The sequence below is a fragment of the Carassius gibelio genome, chromosome B3 (assembly GCF_023724105.1).
Source record: "Carassius gibelio isolate Cgi1373 ecotype wild population from Czech Republic chromosome B3, carGib1.2-hapl.c, whole genome shotgun sequence".
Taxonomy (NCBI): domain Eukaryota; kingdom Metazoa; phylum Chordata; class Actinopteri; order Cypriniformes; family Cyprinidae; genus Carassius; species Carassius gibelio.
Genome location: NC_068398.1, coordinates 28,746,975 through 28,773,600, shown reverse-complemented (window position 1 = coordinate 28,773,600; position 26,626 = coordinate 28,746,975). Strand labels below are relative to the sequence as shown.

At 37.6% G+C, this 26,626-nt stretch overlaps 2 protein-coding genes and 1 non-coding gene across 5 annotated transcripts; 2 read left to right on the top strand and 1 right to left on the bottom strand.

Annotated features, from left to right (window-relative positions):
- Window positions 1-966: 966 nt before the first annotated feature.
- Window positions 967-10,891, bottom strand: gaa (alpha glucosidase). 2 transcript variants are annotated; one of them, XM_052551285.1, is made up of 19 exons: window positions 9,778-10,891; window positions 9,181-9,332; window positions 8,835-9,000; window positions 8,653-8,749; window positions 8,451-8,570; window positions 8,252-8,370; window positions 6,605-6,736; window positions 6,364-6,474; window positions 6,092-6,205; window positions 5,218-5,302; window positions 5,016-5,133; window positions 4,764-4,897; window positions 4,364-4,515; window positions 3,198-3,346; window positions 2,974-3,115; window positions 2,511-2,609; window positions 2,269-2,433; window positions 1,304-1,456; window positions 967-1,191 (listed from the first exon to the last, which is right to left on the bottom strand). In XM_052551285.1, the coding sequence occupies exons 1-19, from the start codon at window positions 10,300-10,302 to the stop codon at window positions 1,129-1,131; spliced, it is 2,796 nt and encodes a 931-aa protein (XP_052407245.1). In that variant the 5' UTR covers window positions 10,303-10,891; the 3' UTR covers window positions 967-1,128. The 2 variants fall into 2 exon arrangements, with proteins under 2 accessions (XP_052407245.1, XP_052407246.1); XM_052551286.1 differs by having other exon boundaries at window positions 6,116-6,205.
- A 94-nt stretch (window positions 10,892-10,985) lies between these two features.
- Window positions 10,986-26,271, top strand: LOC127952651 (transportin-2-like). 2 transcript variants are annotated; one of them, XM_052551287.1, is made up of 25 exons: window positions 10,986-11,151; window positions 12,381-12,480; window positions 12,855-12,930; window positions 13,069-13,218; window positions 13,676-13,782; window positions 14,008-14,141; window positions 14,230-14,311; window positions 15,008-15,130; window positions 15,207-15,325; window positions 16,942-17,002; window positions 17,186-17,357; window positions 17,568-17,720; window positions 19,038-19,263; window positions 19,808-19,979; window positions 20,062-20,148; window positions 20,234-20,341; window positions 20,417-20,575; window positions 21,792-21,879; window positions 22,016-22,114; window positions 22,211-22,306; window positions 22,515-22,590; window positions 22,677-22,776; window positions 23,420-23,494; window positions 23,604-23,745; window positions 23,834-26,271. In XM_052551287.1, the coding sequence occupies exons 2-24, from the start codon at window positions 12,382-12,384 to the stop codon at window positions 23,709-23,711; spliced, it is 2,670 nt and encodes an 889-aa protein (XP_052407247.1). In that variant the 5' UTR covers window positions 10,986-11,151; window position 12,381; the 3' UTR covers window positions 23,712-23,745; window positions 23,834-26,271. The 2 variants fall into 2 exon arrangements, with proteins under 2 accessions (XP_052407247.1, XP_052407248.1); XM_052551288.1 differs by lacking the exons at window positions 22,211-22,306; window positions 22,515-22,590; window positions 22,677-22,776; ... (1 more) ...; window positions 23,604-23,745; window positions 23,834-26,271 and having other exon boundaries at window positions 21,985-22,114.
- Window positions 17,045-17,113, top strand: LOC127953969 (small nucleolar RNA SNORD41). The gene has a single exon (XR_008153395.1). It is a non-coding gene; the product is annotated as a small nucleolar RNA SNORD41 (small nucleolar RNA).
- Window positions 26,272-26,626: the final 355 nt, after the last annotated feature.

Sequence of the window (26,626 nt, the reverse complement as noted above, 5' to 3'; positions counted from 1 at the left end):
AATGTGTTGGGATTTGCATTTATATAAAAAAAAGTGTATAAAACTAAACACACCTGAAACATAAAGAGATAACGTGCACAGACATTATGATAAATAAAAAATGTAATCATTGTGTTCTCGAATCACTAAATGTGATATTTATAATTAAATGTGTGCGTGGGTACCCTATGTGTGCGACCAGTCATAAAAGTGAAATTATAAATGATTCACCTGAATAAATAAGCTTTACATTGATGTATTGTTTGTTATGACAGGATCATATTTGGCTGAGATACAACTATTTGGAAATATGGAATCTGAGAATGAAAAAAATAAATATAAAAATAACATAAAATAAATAAATAAAATATTGAGAGTTGTCCAAATGAGTTTATTAGCAATGTATATTATTAATCAGAAATTAAGTTTTTATATGTTTCATTTAAGAAATTTACCAAATATCTTCATGGAACATGATCTTTAACTAATATCCTAACGATTTATGACATGAAAAATGTATAATTTTTTTTGACCCATACAATGTATAGTTGGCTATTGCTACAAATATACCCCAGCGACCTACTGTATATTAAAATGTATTTAAATCTGAGCTTAATTTGAAAAAATACAGTGCCCCTAGGCTACTGTGCATATTTAGCTATATATTTATTTGTTTAATATAATCTTATAAGCAGAAGACCAACAATAACAACAAAATAATATTCTTATTATTATTATTTCTCTGACATGTAAAATAAACCCTTTCTACGTGTACTGGGTTAGGCTAAGTGACACTTGTCATAGCACTTGCATATTGTTGCTCTCTTGTTGGTCTTGATTGCTCCTATTGTCATCATTTGTAAGCAGCTTTGGATAAAAGCGTCAGCTAAATGACTAAATGTAAAAGGAAAAACGTATGGATTATAAGAAATACTGATTATTCTAATTCTTCAATCACAGTCACACAACAATGAAACATTAAGAACATTTAACAAAAAATATATTTATTTTACAGCACAAAACTATATTTAAATGGCAATGACAGTAGAAACATGCTCTTAATGATAAATGGGTAAAAACATTATAAATGCATTCATATTGCATAAGCAAGGAACATATACACAGCAATATAACAGCAGAGATTTCTCATCAGCTCCACTGCACTGTGATCATGGCTGTCATGGGGAGGTCCAGACCTGGCACTGTCAGAACCTGCAACACACACACACACACACACACACACACAAATTCACTACCTCATGACAGCTTTTTGAGATCAACCCATTTTAAAGATCAGCATGAAACACAAGCACTTGATGCATACCTTGGTGTCTGGGCTGTAAGAGAAGTCATGAACCTTTTGGCCATTGGCCCACACGGCTGTAGGTGGAGCCTGGACCCCAAAAACACGCACTTCCCCGAGGACCAAACCATCGAGACATCCATTTAATTTGACTGGCTTACTGACCACATAAGACTGCAGGGAAATATGACAGAATCAAACAAACAACAGAATACATTTCAAATTAATGCACACATTGACCAGAACTTTTGAGTGTTCTTCAGTAGTCCATTTGTTTGATGGGGTTCAAATGATGTTCTAGTTGAAGGAATAGTTCACCCAAAAAAAAAAAAAAAAAATCTTATTCATCAACAGGCCATCCAAGATGAGTTTGTTTCTTTATCAGAACAGATCTGGAGAAATGCATTTTAATTTTAAATCCTCACCTCCGGTCAAAATACTAGTCTATAATCCATAGTCTAATAATTTTGCTTGCAAACGGTGCTTTTTCTCTGCATATTTTGCTCCTGATTCAGACAAAATGACTTTTTTCAAAAGAAAAAGCAATACTATGGATATGAATCATATTTTAGCCAGAAGCATTGGGGAAAAAATGATGGATTTGTTTCTTACAAACATGCTGCATCAGTTGATGGACTGTTTTTCTAATCTGTTTAGACTCTTATTTTGACGGCACCCATTCACTGCAGAGGATCTATTGGTGAGCAAGTGATGAAATGCTTCTTTTCTCTAAATCTGTTCTGATGAAGAAACATCTTGAATGGTCTGAGGGTGAGTACATTTTCAGCAAATATTCATAAAAAGTGCATTGAACTGCCAGTCAAAGATCTGGTAAACACAACGCTTGCTCTTTTCCAATTTTAACGCCTGATGAAGCATTTCACGTTGGATTGCTCTAACACAAGATAACAATTGGAAACAGATGTTCAATAGAAAAAAAAACCCATTCAAGTCAACATGAGGCCAAAATTCACCCTATTTTGTACCTCTTCAGCAGAGAACAGAACATATGAATAATTTCCACGCTCAAAAGTGTCCAGACTTTCCCCATCGTCCCAGAAGAGCTCCCCTTCAGCCCAATTCCCCACAGACAGTGCCACGATTAGCGTGAAGGGATTCCTGCGAGATGCTGTGGTCGTCAATGCAGGGGCCTGAGAAACAGATAGGGATGGCAGAATTCACTTGCTACACAACAAAACACACAAACATCGCTAGATCTGGTCTTCACCTGCTGCGGGATGATGCTCCCTTCTCTCACATGAACGTTAATGGTGTCTAAAGGAGCAGGGAACAGAAAGTATTGCCCTTTGCTGTAACATGCTTCCCCCTATGAGAAAACACAGAGGATTCAATCACATATAGATTTGTCTTAAAGGGGGCTTTTGAATTACATTGTAGCTTTGTAAACAAATCACAACGTGACGCAGGCTTTGAATTTTATTTAAAAGCATCTACAAGGTAAATCCCAGAGAGCTTAATACGGTGGGCCAAAGGGAGGATGGAAAATTGTTACAGTATCAAGTTTTCATTTGTAATCATTAGGAAACTACATTAGTTGGCACGAACTAACAGTGAGATACACCTATGAATTATAAATAAATATTCCATTAATCTAAGGAAATGTTGCTTTGATAAAATCAATTAATGTCTCGATTTAAATATGTAGCGCATAGTATAAGAGGAGGGATTACATTGTGCAGACTGTACCAAGTCCCCGGGGGAAGATAGGCCGTCACCTCCAGCGCTCCCTCCTCCAGAACGGGGCTGATGAGCAGTGAACCGCCCCACAGGAACTGCCTATCAATGGTATGGCAGTTTGGATCAGTGGGGAACCTGAGAGAACCAGCAAGTCTCAGTAAACAGGTGACCGCTGAGCTCAGAGGAAGAGATATTGAGCTGAAATGAGTGTGTGTACTCAAGGAAGAGCGGACGGGCCACGGTGCGGCTGGAGGTGTGTGTGTGATGGAACAGGGTGTAGAGGAAGGGCAGCAGAGAGTAGCGCAGTGTAATCACAGTCCTCATGGCATCCTGGGCCTGCTGGCTGAATACATACGGCTCCTGGGGCTGGGGTATGGAATATGGGAAGAAATATTCATATACTGCTAATATTGCAACAGGCTATATTTTGGTCACACTTTAGTTTGGGGAAACATTCATACTATTAACTAATTATTGAGTACAACTTTTGCATAAAAAAAATGCTGCTTATTTTAAATAAGTTGTTAAGTTTAGGTATTGGCTATGATAGGGATGTAGAATATGGTTATGCAGAATAAGGCATTTAATATGTGCTTTATAAGAACTAATAATCAGCCAAAACTCTAGTAATAACAGTCTAGTCAACAGTGAGAAATCGGTCACCAAACTAAACATTTACCCATATTGTAAATTAATAATATTCATTCAGAAAATATCCAGAAAATTATTAAGCAGCGCAACTGTTTTTAACATTGATAATAATATAAAAGTAACTTGAGCACTAAATCAGTATATTATTATATTAATATATTAAAAGTTAAATAATATATTAAAATGAAATGTTTTTAAATGATAAATAATCATTTACAATATAACTATTTTTATTACGGTAAAGTGTTTTTGATCAAATAAATGCAGCCTAGTGAGCATAAAAGATGTAAAGGGGTTTTCAAGCCTCAAAACAATAAAAGTTAAATAGAGCTATATATTTTTTCTCCATACATTAGAATGAGTCCTGTTTAATGTTTTTCTGTGAAAACAAATTATGACTATCATACATTTGTACCATGATTTACAGAAGTTACCCACTAAAATGTCATTCAGTTTAACAATAGTTCATATACCTAAAATATCAGGAATATTTCCAACAAGAATCGTTAAATAACATTAACTATTTAAAAATTATTTAAAATGTAACAAAATTCAGTATGATCACATTTTCTTTTAAATATTTTAATAAGTACAGGTCAGAATAAGTATGCCCCCTCCCCCTCCCCTAAATGTTTCAGTTGCACGAAATGGGACATCTTGCCTTATATCCATCGATTTATCAATATGTATTTATTTCTCTAGCTGGCTTTAAACTGTTGACTGGTATCTCACCGCATTGGGTCTGTCATTATGGTTTCTCATAAGGGGGTAAAAGGCTCCAAGTTGTGTCCAGCGCACACACAGCTCTTCGGTAGTGTCTCCACCAAACCCACAGACATCAGCTCCCACTAATGGGACGCCATAGAGTCCAAAGAGGAGCACACCTGGTCCAGACACACAAACACAGCAATATGCTAAGAGCAGGGACGAAACGTACTTGGTTTGCAGGCATTAAAAATAATAAAAAAAGACAAAGATGTTATATAAAAATGGAAATCCACACATATTCCACACAATTGTCATATCTGGGAGGCCAGTTTGCATTATGAATATCTCATATATAATACATTACATTCTTTGTTTGCGTTTAGCATGAGTGTTTTAGCATATGCTTGTGATTGTTTTCTCTCACCAGGTATTGAAAAGCGCAGTTGCTCCCAGTCACTCCGCACATCTCCAGTCCAGTGTGCAGAGAAACGGCCCAGTCCTGGAAAAGACGACCGGGACAGGACAAACGGCCGAGTGCTCTTCACTTTCAACAGTGCCCTGAAACACAAATGAGCGGAACGCTGGTAATCATGTTAAACCATGTCAAATGCCTCTGTTTCCCGATTAACTTTCCCCATTTAAGGTCTTTTATGAACTGAAGGGGCATTACTCTGACCTGTGGGTGGCGATGGCCTCGGTCAGCCCATACAGATTGTGCAGATTGTAATGACTGGACAGATACTGCTGTGCGGACACACACAGAGTTCCTGAGTTTAACTGACCTCCGATCACACCTGTAAACCCACACACATCAATAATCATCAGTCATCAATAATAGTCATTTTTTTAAAAGTATATTAAGAGTTTGCTATTCTGACCTGGTGTATAAGGTGGTTTCTCCAAGTCAGAGTCAGGACACCCATCCACAGAGCCCTCCACGAAATTTGAAGGCTCATTCATGTCCTGTGAGTAAAATTTCAAAGGAAAAGTTCTATATAGTGTATGCATGTTCTGCTAAATTTGGCCACTTTTTCAACAAAAACTGAATAAATAATAGGAATAATAAAATATAAAACTTTTTTTTTAAATAAAAAATAACTTTTTTTTTTAAATAATGCCATTTACATAAAGAGTAAAAAAAAAAAAAAAAAAAAAAGTTATCTACATATGGACGACCCTGGACCACAAAACCAGTCTTAAGTGTCAATTTTTCGAAATTGAGATTTATACAACATCTGAAAGCTGAATAAATAAACTCTCCATTGATGTATGGTTTATTACGATCAAACAATATTTGGCTGAGATACAACTATTTGAATATCTGGAATCTGAGTGTGCAAAAGAAAATCGAAATACTGAGCAAATCGCCTCTGAAGTTGTCCAAATGAATTCTTAACAATGCATATTACTAATGAAAAATTATTTTTATGGAACATGATCTTAATATCCTAAATATTTTGGGCATAAAAGAAAAATCGATCATTTTGGCCCATACAATGTTTTTTTTTGGCTATTGTTTAAAATATACCCCTTAAGACTGGTTTTGTGCTCCAGGGTCACATACAGAGATCTTAAAGGTACACTAAAATATATTAAACATAAATAAGAAATAGCTTTTTAAAAAACATTTCTTTTTTAAGCTTTTAACTCACATTCAAAATAAAAATAACATTTATGTGGCCCTTTAAACATCAAGCATATATGTTTTGTTCCCTTTATATTTGATTTAAAATGAAATCCGTAAACACTCACTATCCAGAGTCCATCCACAGGTACCTTGCTGTGAAAGACTCTGATGCAGTCCATCCACCAGTCCTGTGTTGTGGGATTGGTGAAATCTGGGAATGCGGTTGGACCCGGCCATACCTGGCGAGAAAGATACAAGATCCCTATGCTGCCCTCCATATACCATAATGACTATAACACTGCTAATAATACAACAGAGCAGGAAGAAAATACATGCTGTAAATGACATTATCATGACTAACTTTAAGTGACGATAACATTTCATGTGTGGTACTAACCTTTCCAATAAGGATCTGTCCAGTGGAGTTTTTGATGAACACTCCCCTCTTCAGCCCGTCATCAAAGGGTTTGTATGAACCAGGAGGACTCGCACTGCTGATGCCTGGATCCTAACACAAAAACACATGCTATTTAACACTGATTTGGCTTTTTTTTTTACTAAAGATACTAATAGCCCTGATATTTGAAGACAAAGGATCAAGCGCAAACAACACAAGTTGGAAAAAACCATCCACGTACCAGAATGAGCACATACTTCAGGCCCAGCTGATGGAACTCTTCAACCATTTGGGGCAAATCTCCAAATCTTTGAGGATCAAACGTAAAGACTCTTCTTCGGTCTGCATAATCAAGGTCATTCCACTGTACGTCCTACAGAGGAAAATTTAAGGGTTATCGTGTATATCTTTTGACCTTTCATTTCCGGTACCATGAATGATCAGAAGCCATGTGGACAACAATTTTACACAAAACTGGATTCAAAATAACTGATATTGTCATGTGACAACAGTATAGGGTCATTTCATGTCAAACCAACCAGAGGTCCTCAGTTAATAATGGTGATTTTAATCATTTTTATTTCTGGTGAAACAGTATTTGTTCTTCGGACATTCCTCTTTAAAAGAAAAAGGATAGGCTGTATGAAAAGTGACCCACATTTGGTTTTTGACCATTGATAATGTGTACAGTTTAACTATTTACTCTTGGAGCCATACTGAGATCTCTGGAATTTAAATATGTAAGGAAACCACACACACACACACACAAAAGGCTTGTTCCCATTTTAGAATGGTCACCATTGGCATATACTGCAACAAAGATGGCTAAAGTGAACATATTTTATTAATAGGCCTACCAATATCTCTGTATAAATAAGATTTAATAAAAGCTCGACTCCTGTAATTTGGCTGCAAATGTCTGGCGAAACCTGCCATTTTGACCCCCCTCAATAAATATTCATCCTTGGCATTGAAGGGATAATTGATGCAAAATGTAAATTATGTCAATAATTTCTGACCCTCATGTCATTCCATATCCGTCAGACCTTCGTTCATCCTCAGAACACAAATTAAGATATTTTTGATGAAATCCGAGAGCTTTATGATCCTCCATGGACAGCAACACAACTGAAATGTTCCCAGGCCCAGAAATGTAGTAAGAACATCATTAAAACAGTCCATGTGACATCAGTGGCTCAAGCTGTTCTTTCGGTTTTATTTGCACACAAACACTATTCTCGTAGCTACATAAAATTATGGTTGAATCACTGATGCCACATGGATTGTTTTAACAGCATCTTTACTACCTTTACGGGTCTTAAACGTGTCCGTTGCTGTCTTTGGAGGGTCAGAAAGCTCTTGGATTTCATCAAAATATCTTAATTTGTGTTCTGAAGATGAACAAAGGTCTTAAGGTTCTGGAACGACATGAGGGTGAGTAATTAATGACAGAATTTTTGGGTAAAATGTGGCTTTCATCACTATGTATTTTGCAGTGTAAGTTTCTGATATTTGGCTGAACTGACATAGAATGACCCTAAAACAAACTACAGTTTAAAAACTACTTATTAAAATATAGACAGTGAACACACAGTACTGTATATACTCAAACCTTTTGACTCCAAGGGCTCCCATTGTCCACAACAATATTCAAAGCCCCCCTCCATTTATGTTTACAATTTCCACCTGATAAAATATTTTAGAACTTGGTGTGTATATATTCATCATAAATGCAGTTTTAAGATGGTATTAACTTGAAAAATTCACGGTTTTAAAATTAATTTAAATGTGAATAATTTTAAGTCATCTTAAGGCCCACTTGGAAGAATGCTACAGTGTACCCCCCACCCCCCAGGTGAGAAACACTGGGAACAACAGGGGAACATACTAGAGGGATCTTGGCCTGGCGCATGAGCTGTACCACAGTTCTTGTCCTGTTGGTGGACGTATAACCCCAGCGACAGAGGTGGAAGCCCAGAGACCAGTAGGGGGGCATCATGGGATAACCTCAAATGACCAGAAACAACAACTTAAGTTGCCTTGTGTGTAAAATGCAATTCTAACACAGCATGTAGACTGTTAAATACCTATAACCTCATGGTACTGCTGAACCACACTCTGAGGACTTGGGCCTAAAAAGATGTAGAAGTCCAGTATTCCTCCGACAGTCACCCAAGTTAATGCTGGAGCGGGCTGCAGGAACACTTCTGCAATTGGCAGGTTATCAAAACTTTTAGTCTTAAAAAGGAGACATAATAAGCCATTTTAGACAACAACAAAACACTGTACCCATCGCATTGCTGTTGAGAAGAAAGACTCCATGTGCCTGTCCATCAACTTCTTGGACCAAAAAGAAAGGGTGGGAGCCGTACAGGTTGGCGTTTCTCTACAAAGGCCCATATAAAACATTAAATACAGCTGTAAACAAAGGGCAAGTTAAAGAAGAATGTGAAATGCTATGAAGGTCTTACATGTGGCGCCATGTCTCTGTTCCATAATGAAACAGAGCTCCAGTTGAGGTCCAGTGTGATGGGGGTGTAATGTTCACCCAGGCCAGATATCACAGAGGAAGCCATGCTGCTGGAGAGCTGGAGATACTGATCTGCAAACAGGAGCGGGCCTATTGTAGTATTCAGACTAGGAAAAGAAAAATACAATGCATTTGTTCAATATTATCAAAATTAAAAGAAATTTGTTTGTGGCAAATTACAAAACTGTTGCCATATGGTTCAGTGGGCTGTCATTGACTGCCAGTAACAATACAAGCAGAAAACTTACGCAAATAAAAGTAAGAAAAGAAAAACTATCTAAACTTACAGAACCCGGCCATTGGATTTTCGCCGTACAATGAATCCAAATGGATCTGGTTGGAAGTCAACATCATAGAGGGGGTTCTGTATATCCTTGTGGCCCCTGGATTGGGATGTCACAAAGGGAACCTCATATCGTGGAGATGCTGGATCTTTCAGCTGTGTTAAAGTGAAATTAGTAAGATAAAGTAGGAATGGGTCATCTAAAGGCTGTCATCTAAAAAATACAGATGTTTGAACAATTTACAACTGACATTAAAATGTTTCTAAAAGTAAAAACTTGTAAGCAATAAAAACAATGCAATTGTTTAAGATGTATAACATTTTTGTGCTGTCATTCATATAATAAATATCTAAATTATATATCAACAAATTAATAAAAAATGAACAACTAGTCGCAGAAAAAAAATATAATGTTGTTGTGTATTCCAGCCTTAAATAAAGCTAAATTAAATATTTCCAAAATTAACCATTTCTGATGCAGATTTCAGTCACAAATGATTCAAGCATTTATATTTGCCAGAATTCAATGACAGATCATCTGACTGTATTACTGAGAATACCTTTATGATTTGTAAACGAAATGACTACATGAATTGCTCACAGTGAGGTGAAGACGACCCAGAGTCTCAGGCATCACATCTAGCTGCAGTGTGGGGATGTCCCGGGGCAGGTATGAGGGTGCAGAACGGGCCAGGGTGGCTCTTTGGCCCTTCTCTGTGGGCAACAGGGGCCCCATCTTGTAGCCTGGGTAACGAACTGGGTAGAAACACCACGGTGGTCCTCCTAATCCAGACCGAGGGAGAGGCACATAGCAACATCCTCTTCCCTCACAATCAGCCCGGCTCAGAGATCTATCACGGCCACAGCTGATCCGGCTCTCCACAGCTACACCACACTGACCTCTGACTAAACTAGTGTGAGTCCTGGGACCAGCAGATAGATTAACATCACTGCTTAAGTTCTTTCGGAACTCGACGCTCCTGTATGAGATGTTTGAACTATGCTGCCATTCTGCTGCTGATGGAGCAAAGGCAAATGAAAGGTTCTTGTCCTTGAGCACCATAATAAGAAGTACAGAAGTCAGTAGTGCAAGAGTGTGCAGGGGCCCACAGCAGATCCTGGCCATTAAAAGGGCTAAGTTTAACTGTTCTTGTATTAAACACAGGTTTATCAAGCTGCAATGATCAATACAATAACTAGAGATTGTAAAACAAGCGTCAAAGGGAAAACGAAAGAAAGAGGGTAAGATTATTTACTGTCGTGTCAGCACAATAAATGGCTCATCTCTTTTTCAAAGCGGGGGAGAAAATGACGCATGCGCAATTGCGCACTCACAAAACTTCACAACCTAGTTTGTCAAACGCAGCATGATGATCCAGCTTTAAAAAACGCAAGCGAGATCTCACTCCGGGCGCCGCCATTTCCACGTGACGTCACGACCCTGATGATCAGCGAAATCGATGTTTCCTGTTTTATTAGAGCGTTTTTATTGTGCTATTGTATTATATGTTTATTAATTTACATTGCATTCATTTTTCTGGTTGCAATGTTATTTCTTGCCTTTGCTATGCTTATTTTATATTGTTATTTTATTATTAGTGTTATTTATTTGTGGCAAATTGAACGTATATTCTTGCACTGCTTAGTTTATTTTTATCGCATTGCAAATGTGTAACGATACAGCAAAAATTCAGATATACCAGAGAATAAATGTTGGTTAACTTAAGTTCGACCCATATCAGTTTGCATAAACATCTGCGTAGACATACAATTTCAATTTTATTTATATTTTGGTCTCTATTACATGTATTACTACAAACTCCCTCGCGGATATTGATTTGAAACTGGCTACAGTGTGGCGTTGACCGTCACTTCCTCGTTGTAGCGCTTGCGCTGCGGAAGTGTTTGAAATCGCAGTTGCGCGAGACGACTAGCGCTGCACGAGCTGATCGATAGGCCTCCGCACGCGGCATGTGTAAGTGAAAACGACCTAGTTCTCATCATTAATAGTATTTACATCATATATTATATATACAGGGAGAGTTTAACACAGTATTAGTCGGTAGCATGGATGGGAACGAGTATGCATAATAGATTATAGGCGGACACTTCATGTATGTGTCTAATCCTGTTTTGGGGGAATTAAATAGCCTTTACTTGTTACCCCAGGATTTACAGTTTCGCATGAAGTTCATATTATTTTGTGCTGGTGTTATCATAAAGGCTATTATTAGGTATTTGTGCGGCTCGTGTGTGAGGTTTTCTCACCACACATGAGGAGAGAGAGCAGGCCTCGGCGTGGTATGCAGGCTTCACCATGTGCACTGCTGGCTTTTTCGTCCTTTGTCTGGATTTAATAACGAACAATAATTGAGTCAAACATATGATAAACGATTTTTGTCAACTTTACTCAGGTTTCAACCATTTTACTGAATTGCGTAAACTACGTGCATGAATTCTCCGTTCACAAAAAACCGGTTCGTCATTAAATTTAATGTTTGAGTGCGCAAAATATAAAACATGTTGAACAGATTGTAAAACCACTTTACATTCTTACTAATAGAAGTATGAAAAAACTAGAACTAAGTTTTTCTCTCTTTTAAAAGAAATTGAATGATTTTAAGAAATAGATTTGAAAGATGATTTCATTATGTTAGTTTGATATACATACAAGAATAAAATGAACTGAAAACAAAAATGACTTATTTAATATGAAATTGAGATCAAACTTTTCCTGGATGCTCATAAATTTGAAATTAGAGTAGTTTTTTTTTTTTAAAGAGAGAGAGAGGTTTTCTACAGGTGATTGTGTGTCTGAAATGGATTTATCGTTTGTTATCACCAATAAACTTGCATAACATTCTCTCCGTTTCCATTTGTTTGCTTTAACCTTTGGTTAACCAAACCAAAGTTTGTCTCCAATCACTGATATAGGGATTACACTTAACATAATTTGGCAGGTTGTAAACTGTTGCATTGATATTGTATGTTTATCAATGCCTTCTAGTGTCCTCAACAGCGCAGTGCATAATACACAAGGTGATCGTAGTGGACTACACTGCTCTGCAGAAGTACACAGACCACAAAGTGGATGAAGTTGTTTTGCAGTCATAGTTGTCGCAATCGTTTGATATGAGGAAGTGTTTCATGAAGACACGAGGCGGGAGAATGTAATTGTTTGTGTCTTGTGTGGTTTCTGCGTAGGATGGAGTGGCAGCCGGATGAACAAGGCCTCCAGCAGGTCCTGCATCTCCTGAAAGACTCCCAGTCTCCGAACACCGCCGCGCAGAGAGCTGTGCAGCAGGTATCCTCATCCTCATCTTCACACACAATATCTGCTGCCAGTTACACTTCTAAAGGGATGTGTGATGTGTGGGTGGTGACCACACTGATATTGTAAAGCTGCCGTTTTTTTTTTTTGTTGTAATTATATATAGCAGTATGACAAGGATGTATTGAATTTAGTGTGCCAGGTTTCAAAAGCACTGACTGGTTATCAAGCTTTCTCCACAGTGCAATAATATGTTTGGATACCTGATGATGTGGCATAACAAGAAACTAATTATCAGCTGTGGGGCGTTCAAAGTATCATTCATGTGCATATTATACAGTGACTATTCATACACAGTCAGTAACCATCATAGTAATGCCTTAATTCTCCTTCATTTGAACTCTCAGAAACTAGAGCAGCTCAACCAGTTTCCTGATTTCAACAACTATCTTATCTTCGTCCTGACGAGGCTGAAAACTGAAGGTGGGTGTCGGGTTCGTTTTATTTTTATAAAGCTCATTGCATTTTTAATCATCTTACACGTGTGGGTTGTTCCATGAGGGTTTCAGCCATGAATTTGATGATAAAATGGTCTGTTTCCTGTCGTCTTACGCTCTTCAGATGAGCCCACTCGATCTCTCAGCGGTCTGATACTGAAGAACAACGTGAAGGTTCACTATCAGAACTTCCCCCCTGCAGTCGCGCACTTCATCAAGCAGGAATGTTTAAACAACATCGGGGACCCTTCCCCTCTCATCCGCGCCACGATCGGTGAGCCTCTCAGCCAAAGGATTTGATTTTATTAGCTAGAAATCACATTTTGTGAATGCAGTCTTAAAAACCACTTGGAAAAAGGTCTTTTGTTTACCAAAGCTGCATTTAGTAAAAAAAAAAAAAAACAGTAATACTGTGAAATCGTAATTAAAATGTAAAGTTATTTTAAAAAAGTGATTTATTCCTGTGATTTCGTTACTGCAGTCTTCACTGTCACCTGATCCTTCAGAAATCATCCTAATATGCCGCTTGTTATTAATGTGCCGCTTTATATTTTAGTGCAAACTGTGATGCATTTGTTCAGGATCTTTTAATTTAAAAGGAAATTCAGTATTTATTTGAAATATAAATATTTGTAACTTTATAAATGTCTGTCACTTTTGATCAATTTTATGGATGGTCAGTGCAAATATCTAAATTGTCTATGTGCTGATTCTTGTCCGTCTGTGCTCAGGCATCCTCATCACAACGATTTCCACCAAAGGGGAGCTGCAGACGTGGCCGGAGTTACTGCCTCATCTGTGCAACATGCTCGATTCAGAGGACTACAACATCTGTGAGGTCAGTGCATTGCCTCTTCATATCCGCGTTAACTTAATCCTTTCTTTGTCCTCTCACTCGTTTATCCTGCTTTTCCCCTTCTATTCTGTGTGCATTTTCCTATGCAAATGTGTTTGGAAATGATTCAAGACGTAGGCAAAGTGGTTCTGGTGCTCTCTGTATCATGTCTAGAGATGCTCCAGAGTTGTGTGACTTGTATCTTGGTTCGTTCTCGTTCACACGCAGGGCTCGTTCGGAGCTTTACAGAAGATCTGCGAGGACTCGTCTGAGCTCCTGGACAGCGACGCTCTCAACCGACCCCTCAACATCATGATTCCCAAGTTCCTGCAGTTCTTCAAACACTGCAGTCCCAAGATCAGGTCGGTCTGAGAGAGGATGGGCGGTGGTTTTTCATGTCCTACGTTGAATTGTTCTGGGAATCTTATGCTTGTTCATTTGTGACTTTAGGTCTCATGCTATTGCCTGTGTGAACCAGTTTATCATCGGAAGAGCACAAGCCCTGATGGACAACATTGACACCTTCATTGAGGTACCTGCAGTTGGATCGTGATTTATTCACGAAATACATTTACATGGGACCTGAATCATAGATCTCATTCCTTCAGATGACAATGCGTTTTGTCATACTATAGAGCCAAGAACTTGCTGGTCAAGTTGTTAGTCACATGAATGTCATTTGCAGACAAAATGTCTTATTGCTTGTTGTTATATTATTATATCCTAATTCAAAATAAGAAAATTGATGTGCAATCGAATAATCTCAAATTATGGTCATTTAAAGGTTAACTTGAACTCTTATTTACATAGTTACTTGACCTGGCTACTTGTTTGACAATTAACATCATTTATATAATTAGTACATAATATAAAAAAATTAAAAATAAAAAATCTTGGAAAATTAATATTCTCATGACATAACCACGAAGAACAACAGTTATTGTACAACATCTTTTAGATTGATCCCTTGTAAACTCGCAGATGTGAAATTAAAGTACTCGCAGATGAAATCCCACACAACTTTGGTGCTAAAAAAAAAACAAAGGGTATTTCGGCTGGTACTTTTACACTGGTGGTGGGAGTAAAACGCCAACATTTCCTGATTCAGATGGTACAAGTCACTGACTAGCCCCTGTAAATCTTGAAATTAGCCCCAATAACTGTCTGAATATGGCTTTACCATGATTGCATTGTTTTAATCTGTTGTTCTCCTGGCCTGTTACTCCAGAGTCTGTTTGCGCTGGCCGCAGATGAGGAATCGGAGGTGCGCAAGAACGTGTGCAGGGCTCTGGTCATGCTGCTGGAGGTGCGAGTGGACCGCCTCATCCCTCACATGCGCAGTATCGTTGAGGTGAGAGCTTGATGACCCAGAAGTGATGTAGATCTGGAGCAGTCAGAGATGCTGATGATGTTGACTCTTTGTGCAGTACATGCTGCAGCGCTCACAGGACCCGGATGAGAACGTGGCTCTGGAGGCCTGTGAGTTCTGGCTTACGCTGGCTGAACAGCCCATCTGTAAGGACGTCCTGTCTGGACATCTTGCACAGTAAGTGACCTTTCTCTTTTCTCTTGAGAGTCTCACCAAGAGAAGTGTGTTTGCTTCAGTCTCAAACCCTTCACGAGCAACTGTTCTGAACTGTGACAGACACAGAAGACAGGGACACATTATTGGGGCAAATGGTAGTTCCATTGATTTGATAGCCCTCCAAAAGTTAGATAATTGAACATATGAAACTATACAATGAAGCGTGGTATGCTCCATACATTGTTGCATACATTGCATACATAAAACATTAGCATCCTGCTTCGCTTCTGTAGTGTGAACTGTGAATTTAGTTTTTCTTGTTACACAGGATGTTATTTTTCGTCTTTAGTGTAAAATGCAATGATACATTACTCTTAGTAAATCCAGTGTGTGTGTTATGTAAATAGTGTATTTTAATTATTGTCACTTAAGATCTGCCTCAAACTATTTTTCACATTCTCTGGTATAAATTGATGTGCAAATTAATTTGAACAATTATTATTATTGTATGTGATTTTACTGAATTTCTTTAAAAATAGCATTTGCTAAAATGTTAAACATTAAGACATAAACAAAAGACTATAGGAGAATCTCAATTGCTTGTCACATTGTTATTGCCTTAATTTTATTATTTAAAGTTAGCTTTTTCCATTTTAAACAAACAAGATTTTTAAATCACTAAATAGCCTTTTTTCCTAATTTTGATTTTACAATTTACAGTTTTTTTGGTTTATTATATAAATTAAAATAATTCCTTCTTTGAACATTTAGCCATTAAAATGAACAACTGCACCACAGCAGAATCTCAATTGGCACATTTCTTCTGTTGCGCAGTATTTGGCAACTGAACTTCCTGCCTGTTGCCTTAGAAATTACAGGGTTTCCACGCTTCTTGAAAGTACTTGAATAACAGACACTTGTTTAGTAGAATTGTGCTATTTGGTAAATGTTCCTATATGCGCCGTCAAAGGTAAAACGAAACCGCACTAATGATTCGACTTTGACTAAAACGGTTGCATTTGCGACCAAAGATATTAATTTTAGAGTGAGGTTTTTGCTGTGCTTGCCACTAGGCGACTCTATATATGTTTACATGTTATAACTTTAAAATTTGTATGTAATGTTTTTTTTCTTGGATTGTTTTGCAATCACATCTTTTGTTATTTGGATATCTGCAATATCATTAACAATACTCGTTTATAACCATCACTAATATGGCTGCTTCTTAAGATCTTAGGTCTATGATGTGTTCTGTTAATGCGTAAACTTCATTATTTGAAGTGCACTAACTGTTCAGTAATCGCAAAAAGCTTTGTGCTTGTTACTTTTTAATAAACAGGTTTTGGTGCTCTTAATGTGGTAGGCGCGGTCACTTTAGCGCTTCAGTTCAAGGGGAAAGTTACCCATTTAATCCTTCTCTTTACTACTATACTATATAATGAAGATGAATTAACATCAAAATTCAGACTATTTTATAAGAGAGCCTACAGTACAACTTACTGACATGTCTCATGTAAAAGCTCATTCAGTGTTTCAAACTGCAATTTTATTTAACTGATTAAGAATAACAGACTGAAAGTGTGAAAGACATACACTCACTGACAAGCTAGTCAAACTCTTTCTTTAATCTCTCTTAGACTGGTTCCTGTTCTGGTGAATGGCATGAAGTACTCTGAGATTGACATCATTTTGTTGAAGGTTAGTTACTTGACTTCACAAGAAGTCTGCACCAGCCTGGCCTCGGGTGTGATGATAACATTATCCCTGATCCTCTCCATGATTTTCAAGTATTCATACTGTCTGACCCAAGGCCTTTGACTCAGTCATCACTGTCCAGATTTGGCAGTCGTTTCATCACCTGACCTTCTGCTTCCTGTGTAGGGCGACGTGGAGGAAGACGAGGCCGTGCCGGACAACGAGCAGGACATAAAGCCACGCTTTCACAAGTCTCGCACCGTCACCCTTCGGCACGAGGGTACTGAGGGTGAGGAAGGAGAGGAGAGTGATGAGGATGACGATGATGACGACGACAGTTTGTCCGACTGGAATCTGCGTAAGTGTCTGGTAAAAGAAACCAACCTGATGCTGGTGAAACCCTGCCTGTTTTTGTAAGGTTGTTTTCTGTGGAGATGATTACACACTATGTCATGAATGTCAGTGATGTTTAAGTATTCATACTGTCTGATCCACAAAAAGCTTTTGAAGCCTAAAGTTACACTGGTGCTGAGTGAAACCTCTAACCCCATGTGCTACATCTCTGCAGGAAAGTGTTCGGCGGCTGCCCTTGATGTCCTAGCAAATGTGTTTCGGGATGAGCTGCTGCCCCACCTGCTTCCAGTGCTGAAGGAGCTGCTGTTCCACCCGGACTGGATTGTTAAAGAGTCTGGCATCCTGGTGCTGGGAGCCATCGCTGAAGGTAGAACACAATGAATGCAAGAATGGTGTAACATTGTAACCCTGTTTGTGCTAAAACTGGGCTTTGTTCTGATTTGAATGCTAGAGTACAGTTTAAGACTCTATACAATAATAATTTGTGTTTTTAACAGTAGTATGCAACTTACTGAGGTGAGGTCATGTGACCGTTAAGCACATTTAATTCAGCTACATCATATTTGGTCATTTTGTGCATTGAGCTCAATTTTGTTTGTAAAAGAAAAAAAAAAAAATCGATCTATGGCAATATTTTAAACATCGTTTTGTTTTCACTAAATGATTTATTGTTAATTTAACACAAGTCTTTTTTTTTTCTCAAAGCAAATCTCTTTAAAGGTCAATGTAAAACAGATAAACACTCGAATCACAGTATAGCAGAGTTCAGTGTATGGTTTTAGAACTGTAGACTAAATCAGCGGTCCCCAAACCCCGGGCCGCACAAGAAAGAATAAATAACTTTATTCATTAAAGCTGAATCAGCAGTTGGTAACTTTAGGCGCTCGCATCTGGCAGAAGAACATTGTAGCCGGAGCTACTTCTCTGTTTACATCTATGGCGAGTCAGGCAGGTACTGTGCTACTCTGCAGTGATTCAGGATAAGACAAAAACATTGATTCATTAGGGGGTAGAGAGGATGCTATTCATGTTATGTTTTTGGCGCGATGTTACTAGAACGCTGCTTATAAAGTTGCATACGAATACACAGTGGATTCAGGTTTATTACTATATTTTCAATCTACCACAGTTTTTATGCCAGTCGTATCATTTTATTTTGTTGTATTTATCCATCACACCTTAAAGCCCGGTCCGTGAAAATATTGTCTGACTCTAAACCAGTCCTTGGCACTAAAAAGGTTGGGGACCGCTGCACTGAATAATCAACATCATATCTTAATCTTTATGACTTAATTTTCACCCTTATATTCCATGCATGCAAAAATAAATTGTGTACTTGAATATTATACCCTACTATTCAAAGGTTTGGGGGTCGGTAAGTTTTTTTTTTTTTTTTTTAAACCATCATGTTCACTAAGATCTGTTTATACTACCATTTAAAATAACAATACTTTTACTCCTTCCTCCAGTCTTGAGTGTCACATGATCTTCAGAAATCATTCTAATATACTTATTTGATGGTCAAAATCATTTATTATTGTTGTTGTTGAAAACGGTTTACTATTTTTGTGAAAACACTTAGTATTTCAGTACGAGTGTATTAAATTGAAATCTTACTGACCTTGAACTGTGACTCATCAGTGTATATCCTCGTTTCTGAGCTGCTCCTCTCTCTTGTCCTCAGGCTGTATGCAGGATATGGTGCCGTACCTGCCGGAGTTGATTCCTCACCTGATCCAGTGTCTCTGTGATAAGAAAGCGCTGGTCCGCTCCATCGCCTGCTGGACTCTGAGCCGCTATGCACACTGGGTGGTCAGCCAGCCGCCAGACCCCTACCTCAAACCCCTCATGACCGAGCTGCTCAAACGCATCCTCGACAGCAACAAGAGGGTTCAAGAGGCCGCCTGCAGGTGTGTTAAACAAAATACAGCCTCCAGACCAAAATAACAGCTCTTAAATCTGTCTTTCTTGCAGCAGCCTTTAACTAATAAATTGGGATAAACATCACTGGTGTGCATTTTAAGAAGAAACAAAGACACTGACATGTTTTGAGATCAGTCAGTGCAAGTTTCTTTCAGTTGAAACCGTGTTAAGCCTTGTCTGTGAAACTTTTGAAGAGTACACTACAGTGACTAAAACAAATAAAAGCTAAATAGGAAAAACAAAATGTCAAAATCACATAGGAGTTATAAAATTTAAATAAAAACTGTAGATTAAAAAAGCTCATTTAAAATATTAATAAATACTACAGTCTCACAAGTGTTTATTTGGCCCCTGTCCCAACCCTAATAGCTATAGAGCCCTCTTAAACACACCAGCTAAAACGAAGAAAGCCCAACATAGATTGTGTGTGTTTTTTTTAGATACTTTTCAGTTTTTTCTGTTCAGTCTGGACAGAGCTTCTGGAGATGTATCGGCATGTTGAGCTAATTCTTGGGTTTTTCCTTCCATCAGTGCGTTTGCTACTCTTGAAGAGGAGGCCTGTACAGAGCTGGTCCCCTACTTGAGCTTTATTCTGGACACGCTGGTGTTTGCCTTCAGCAAGTACCAGCACAAGAACCTGTTGATCCTCTACGACGCCATCGGGACCCTTGCTGACTCTGTGGGACACCATCTTAACCAGCCGGTGAGAGCACTGCGCCTTCGGGAGTGTTTCGGGAGGAACATGTTTAAGAATCCTAATTACATGTGAACGTTTTGTTTAACAGGAATACATCCAAAAGCTCATGCCGCCTCTCATTCAGAAATGGAACGAGTTAAAAGATGAAGACAAGGATCTGTTCCCTTTGTTGGAGGTAAAATAGTCTTGCGAAAAGAGAAAAAAAATCCTACTTCAAAACTGAAATGTCTTAAGGAGTTTGTTACTTTGTCTTATTTTAGTGCCTGTCTTCAGTGGCCACAGCACTACAGAGCGGCTTCCTGCCCTACTGTGAACCAGTTTACCAGCGCTGTGTGACCCTGGTCCAGAAGAACCTCGCTCAAGCCATGGTCCGTGGAGAACGAACAGTTGTGGTTCTGGTTCATTCCCCTGGTCTTGAGCTTTTCTTTCTGTTCTTGTTGCAGATGTATAACCAGCACCCTGACCAGTACGAGGCCCCTGATAAAGACTTCATGATTGTGGCCCTCGATCTGCTCAGCGGTCTGGCCGAGGGACTCGGAGCTCATGTAGAACAGCTGGTCACACGCAGCAACATCATGACCCTGATCTTCCAGTGCATGCAGGCATGGCCAAATCAATATTTGAATTCAATATTTTATAGTGATCAATATTTCAGTTAATAACTGAATGATGATTATGATAATTATAATGCTGATGATTTTTGTTGTTATTGAATACATTTAATACGTGTGTGTGTGTGTATATACATAGATGGATATATAAAATATATTAACATTATTAGAAATACTAAAATAATTTTAGTATTTAATATCAAATAGGAAATACAAAAATTAGCTTTTATACTTATTTTAGTATGGTGCGTGTCTATATAATTTATGGTTTAATTTTATTATGAAGGTAATATATATATATATATATATATATATATATATATATATATATATATATATATATATATATATTTTTTTTTTCTATTATTATTATTATTATGGTTTAACAATAAATGTATTATTAAATACATATGTATTGGACTCTTAACACGTAATCTGAATTGACCATCAAGCCAAACATGATTATTTGTAGTAAAATAATTTTAGTAGGTCTGATTATGACACAAATCATAATTGTTGATCATTCCCTTGAAATTGTAATTGCTATTTATAAATTACAACTGTTAAAATTGACACTGAATGATGTTTATACCATTGTTTGATGCAACTGCATGCCGTATTTTTATGACAATAAACAAAAACACTTCACATTCTATAGTATTTACATTTATGCTTTTAGCAGACACTTTTATCCGAAGCAACTTACAGTGCATTCAGGCTATACATATTTAAAAAAAAAACCATTTTTATTATTAACCAGCGTGTAGTATTAAGCCTCAAATGTCAACTATACATCTGATTGGTTTCTTTAAATTATAAAGTAAAAATATGAATGGTATTACAGTGTTACAACTAATACTGAATTTAAAATAATGGGAAAAACCCTTAAAATAACATGTAGAAAGAAAAAACAAAGAAACATCTTAAGCGGGCAGAATAATATAAGTGGACTTGAAACTATTAATTGCTGCTTTGAATGATTGTGTAATTGTGGCATCTGTAATTGTAATTGCGATGTGAAACTCGGTTAGTTGTGCAGTCCTGATTTTCAGTTATTCTTCTTCCTTTGCTCATGTTGTCTCAAGTGCATCTGATTTAATCTTCTGCATAATAACTGTGTGGAAAATGTAACATGAATTTGATTTAGAAAATCTACTTGTGTGTTGTATGCACAAAGCCTAAAGCTGTATTTCTGCTCTAATTAAAGGACACCATGCCAGAAGTGCGTCAGAGTTCGTTCGCTCTGCTGGGGGACCTGACTAAGGCATGTTTCCTTCACGTCAAGCCCTGCATCGGTGAGCTGTGCTCTTTGACTCTACTGAGTGAAGCCTGACACATGGAGAGCTGCTTTCTCATGCTAGCTGTTGCTTCTGTGTGTGTGTGTGTGTTGTGCTGGTCAGTTTGTCATTGGTGTCCGTTTACACTCTCTAGCTGAGTTCTTGCCTGTCCTGGGCCTCAATCTCAACCCGGAGTTCATATCGGTGTGCAACAATGCCACATGGGCCATCGGAGAGATCGCCATACAGATGGGTGAGTGTTTATGCACTCTCATATATGAATTACCATTTCATATTCATTAACGTGCAGTTATTTGCTAATCTAATACCACTCCTGGTGTTTTTTCAGGTACGGAGATGCAGCCGTTTGTGGCCCTGGTTCTCAATAGCCTTGTGGAGATCATCAACAGACCTAATACACCCAAAACTCTGCTGGAGAACACGGGTAAATGCACACAGCAAGAATAATTCAATAAAATCACATGAAATGTATGATGAACTCCAAAAACAGACATTCGAAACCTGAATTATCTGTGGAAAGTGGTGTTCTGATTGCTGAAGCTTGGACTGCAGCCTTTTTTAGCTTGAAACTTTGAAAAGCACTCATGGCCCTTTTCTTATACTTTTGTTTTCTGTGTGTGTGTTTGAAACAGCCATTACGATTGGTCGGCTGGGATATGTGTGCCCACAGGAAGTTTCCCCCATGTTGCCGCAGTTCATTCGCCCTTGGTAAGATGTTGATTTAATTAGTGTGATTTAAACAACAAAATCTGCTAATCTTCTGAAATAAACTGCTCTTCATTTGTTCAACGTAGGTGCACGTCACTTAGAAACATCCGGGACAATGAAGAGAAGGACTCCGCCTTCAGGGGCATTTGCGTAATGATTGGGGTAAATCCTGGAGGTGTCGTACAGGTGAGGATCATTCAAGACCAAATCTGTTATGCCATTTTGCGAGAGCGGAGTTATTATATATTTTTAATATTTATTTGATTTGCTACATTAACCATAGTAACATCTATGTACCCAATCATTAAAATGCAATAAAAGCAAAAATGTTCAACACATTTTCAATGTAAATTGAACTTCAATTAAATAAAAAACAGTTGAATTTAACTCGATCTAAATATGACGTTCATACTGTATAGCGATATCAGAATCAAAAGCAATATAAATATAACAATTTTTCTTCTACATTCTCTTACGTGTTTACCATAAGAATTTATATAATTTGTTAAATTAAAAAAAATCTAAATAATAAATTGGGGTTTTGGCTATAGTTTCCATACTCAAAAAGTTCTTCCATACTATCAAAAACATGACATAATTTCTGTAATCTTTTTCTGTATTCTCTTATGTACTTACTACAATAAAATGTCAACAGAATTAATATAATTGATTACATTTTAAATAAATTATAATAGTGAGTTGGGCTTAACGTTCCATACTGTATAGCAATATCAGAAATATATAATTGAATGTATGTTTTCTCTCTGCTTCTGATGAACTAACTACAGTTTGGTTTTAATGCAATTTTTTTTTTTTTTCGGGGATGCAGGACTTCATCTTCTTCTGTGACGCTGTGGCCTCCTGGGTAAATCCCAAAGAGGATCTGAGGGACATGTTCTACAAGGTACAGATCCTCTTCTTCTGTAACAGATATTTAATGGGTTCACAGCTGGCCAAGATTGAAGCACAATTGTCTGCTATGCTTCAACAGATTTTGTCCATGTCTTGTCTAGATTTTGCACGGCTTCAAGGATCAGGTCGGTGAGGATAACTGGCAGCAGTTCTCTGAACAGTTTCCACCGCTGCTGAAGGAGAGGCTTTCAGCCTGCTATGGTGTGTAGACACCGCCCCGCTGACATGGGAACCAACTATTAGGTGAGGAGAGCCTCTGTGATACAGTAAAACATCAAACTGAAGCAGCTTTGGCCAATCGTTTGGAACAACACACTGTTCTTATTTGCAGGTCAAATCTACGGGAGGGTTACTGGGGAACTCATCCATGTCTGTTTGTGGGAACTACCTGCTGTTAGAGCCAAAGACGTGTGACGGTTTGTGATCTGGAGCGACCCCGCGTCCTCCAGCTCTGTACAAGAGGATTCGAAAGAGAGTTAATGTGAAATCAGCCTTTTTACTGTCACCGCTTGGCTTCTGACTTGCTCCGAATGGGAATAAAAGCTGAAGCTCAGGGATCTTGATCGGGAGGGAGGGTTCGTTAAGGCAAGATTCACCAGCTGCTTATAGGACAAAACCACGCCATTCACAAGCCTGGCTTCTCCGCTAGACGCCAAAAGCACACACACAAACTGCAACGAGCGGCATACATGTGCCTGAACCAAAATTTGTTTTCTTAAAGCGACAGATCACCCGAAAATGAAAACTTCCAAGCTAATGTCTCTCAAAACAAGTGTATATCATCTCTAAGATGTGGAATAGCACAATTACTCTTTTACATGTATAACAAAAAGTGCGTTATAGCTGCAAAAGTTATGATTTTAAAGTAGTTACGCAGTGTTTTCCCAGTCTCCTGAAGCCATGCAGAGGTTTGCTTGAGAAACTGGCTGAAGTGAAGTAGTTATTCGCTAGAAGCTGTGATATACACCGCATAAGTCACCATCAACTTGTTTCATGGGAAATTTTCATTTTGGTGGTGTCCTTTCGTTTTAAAAACTAAGTATAACACAAGTTCTTAGGGTTGGCTGATGACAGACGCATGCAATCATCATGACACAAGTACATATTTCCGAATTTTCTGCCTGCTTGATTTCTTTCCACAGCTCCGTATTGCATCGATCTGTCTTTTCATTCCACAAAGTAACAGCTTTCTTCATGTATCGCTGAGAATTCTGCTGTAGCCAGTAAAGGAACCGTAATGGAGGTGTTGATTTAGGCCACGTTTCGTTAAGCACATACCTTGATTTGTTTCCTCTCTTCTTTTTGCCAATCTAAAAAGTGCATAGCGAGAAAGGCAATGGGGATTCTTGATTAAGTGACGAGTAATAATTTTCCCTAATTGATCGCTGTGATCTGTAGTCTGTATTTAAGCATTATTATTATTCTTTTGTTGCAAACGTCACGTAAAGATTGATCCTGCACCAAGAAATCATTGTAGAGAACGAGTGTTTGCCTCTGCTGCTTTAAAATACATTTTAGGGATTTAAATAACTGTAATGCTTAAGGAACTTTAGTTAGTGGCATTATTGAAATGCACTTTCTCTTATAAGGTCTGTTTGTTTCCCCCTCAAAGATGGGAACCTAGTGAAGTTATGAAGGCTGTTTTTGTTAAGAGTAAGGATGTTTGCTTGTGTAAGGACAATCTAATTATCACGACGGAGAAAACGATTTCTTTAATGACCTTAAATTGAACATGGAGTAAAATTTTAGCAAAGCAACTAACCTGTGTTAATAGCATGTGAAGTGTTACGATTCTCCAGGCCACACAATATGCATTTGTCCCTTGTAGACTGATTTAATTTCAAGGATGTGTAATTGCAAGTACATTGTGTGTCGATGGGGTTTAGAATTTAGGAGAGGTTTCCCAAATCTTTTCCCCAAATTTTTTTTAGCCGCTTTGAGCATATTTCAGCTGTTGTTGTGATTTTAAAATGCCTGTTTAAGCAATATGCATGTTCATCTCTACGAATATCAGTTGCATCTAAAGTTTATTTTCTCATTAAACACTAGCTCTGATGATCTTGTTTTTAAAATAAATACTTAATTTGTTTTTATGGTGCTTTTTTTTTTTTTTTTTTTTTTTTTTTGTATTTAACAGATTTGGTAAGCAACCCTGATAGACATTTAATTCAAGGTAGAATAACTCGAGTTTGACCTTAAAATGCAAAGCTGATATTGTAAAATTGTGTGGTCTGATTTGGAAATCATGCTGTATTTAGATTTGGTTCGTTAAAACTGTCAAATTAAAAGCCTCACTTTGTCATAGATTAATGCACTGATGCATTTGCTCCTGTTACTGTAATGATGTTATGCTGCCAAGCAGACCCGTGATCCACCAAGACCTTCTGTATTTTTTTTTATTTTTATTTTTTTTTTACTTTTGCATTTTATTTAAAATTAAGTATTTTTGTTTAATTGTTTAATATGCTTTTGTTTAATATATTTTGTTTTGTGCATATGCACAAAGATTTTTTTAGACTTTAAAAGTTTTATTTTTGCTTTCTTTTTGTTTTAAAGAATTTTATTTATTTGTTTTGGATTTTTCTTTTAATTTTCTGCGATGGAGAAATGCGTTTAGCTTATGATTTTCAGAAAGTCTGCTGAAGCATTATGATGTTTACCTCACCCTTCCCAGTCCTCAGTTTGGATGTAGACTTGTTTTTCCACTAATCACCTTTCTTCAAATTCTTTGAATGGGGAAATAAACCTTTTCTGTCAAATAAAAACAAAGTGTGGTCTCTCTTTTTCTCCTTCAGCTGTCTAGATGTTGACATAATGGTCTGGCCAGACAGAAACGGTCTCAAAAAGATGGAAAAAATGCGTACACTAGTGACATATTGTGCACTTAACTGAATGCCCTAGCATTTCTGTCCATACTTTACTGAATGCAAAAATTTTTTATCCATAGTTCATGACAACTGAAATCACTCCCCCCACTTTATATTTGGAAATTGTCTAAATATTGTTTTATGAATTCAGGTAAAACGGTCACAGAAAAGTCCCATTTTAGCAATCAGTATTATTAAAACAATCGTAGTAATTATTAAATCAGTGTACTAATCAGATTTTTATTAATCAAGGAATC

What these genes read in the sequence shown, in the direction of transcription:
- LOC127952651 (XM_052551287.1), top strand. Translation starts at nt 12,382, where the DNA reads ATGGAGTGGCAGCCGGATGAACAAGGCCTCCAGCAGGTCCTGCATCTC. An exon ending in CGCAGAGAGCTGTGCAGCAG is followed by an intron (nt 12,481 to 12,854) that starts GTATCCTCATCC and finishes TTGAACTCTCAG; the next exon opens with AAACTAGAGCAGCTCAACCA. An exon ending in GACACCATCTTAACCAGCCG is followed by an intron (nt 19,980 to 20,061) that starts GTGAGAGCACTG and finishes TTTGTTTAACAG; the next exon opens with GAATACATCCAAAAGCTCAT.
- gaa (XM_052551285.1), bottom strand. Translation starts at nt 10,302, where the DNA reads ATGGCCAGGATCTGCTGTGGGCCCCTGCACACTCTTGCACTACTGACT. An exon ending in GCCAGGCCAAGATCCCTCTA is followed by an intron (nt 6,737 to 8,251) that starts GTATGTTCCCCT and finishes TTTCCTCTGTAG; the next exon opens with GACGTACAGTGGAATGACCT. An exon ending in CTGTGGATGGACTCTGGATA is followed by an intron (nt 5,303 to 6,091) that starts GTGAGTGTTTAC and finishes TTTTACTCACAG; the next exon opens with GACATGAATGAGCCTTCAAA.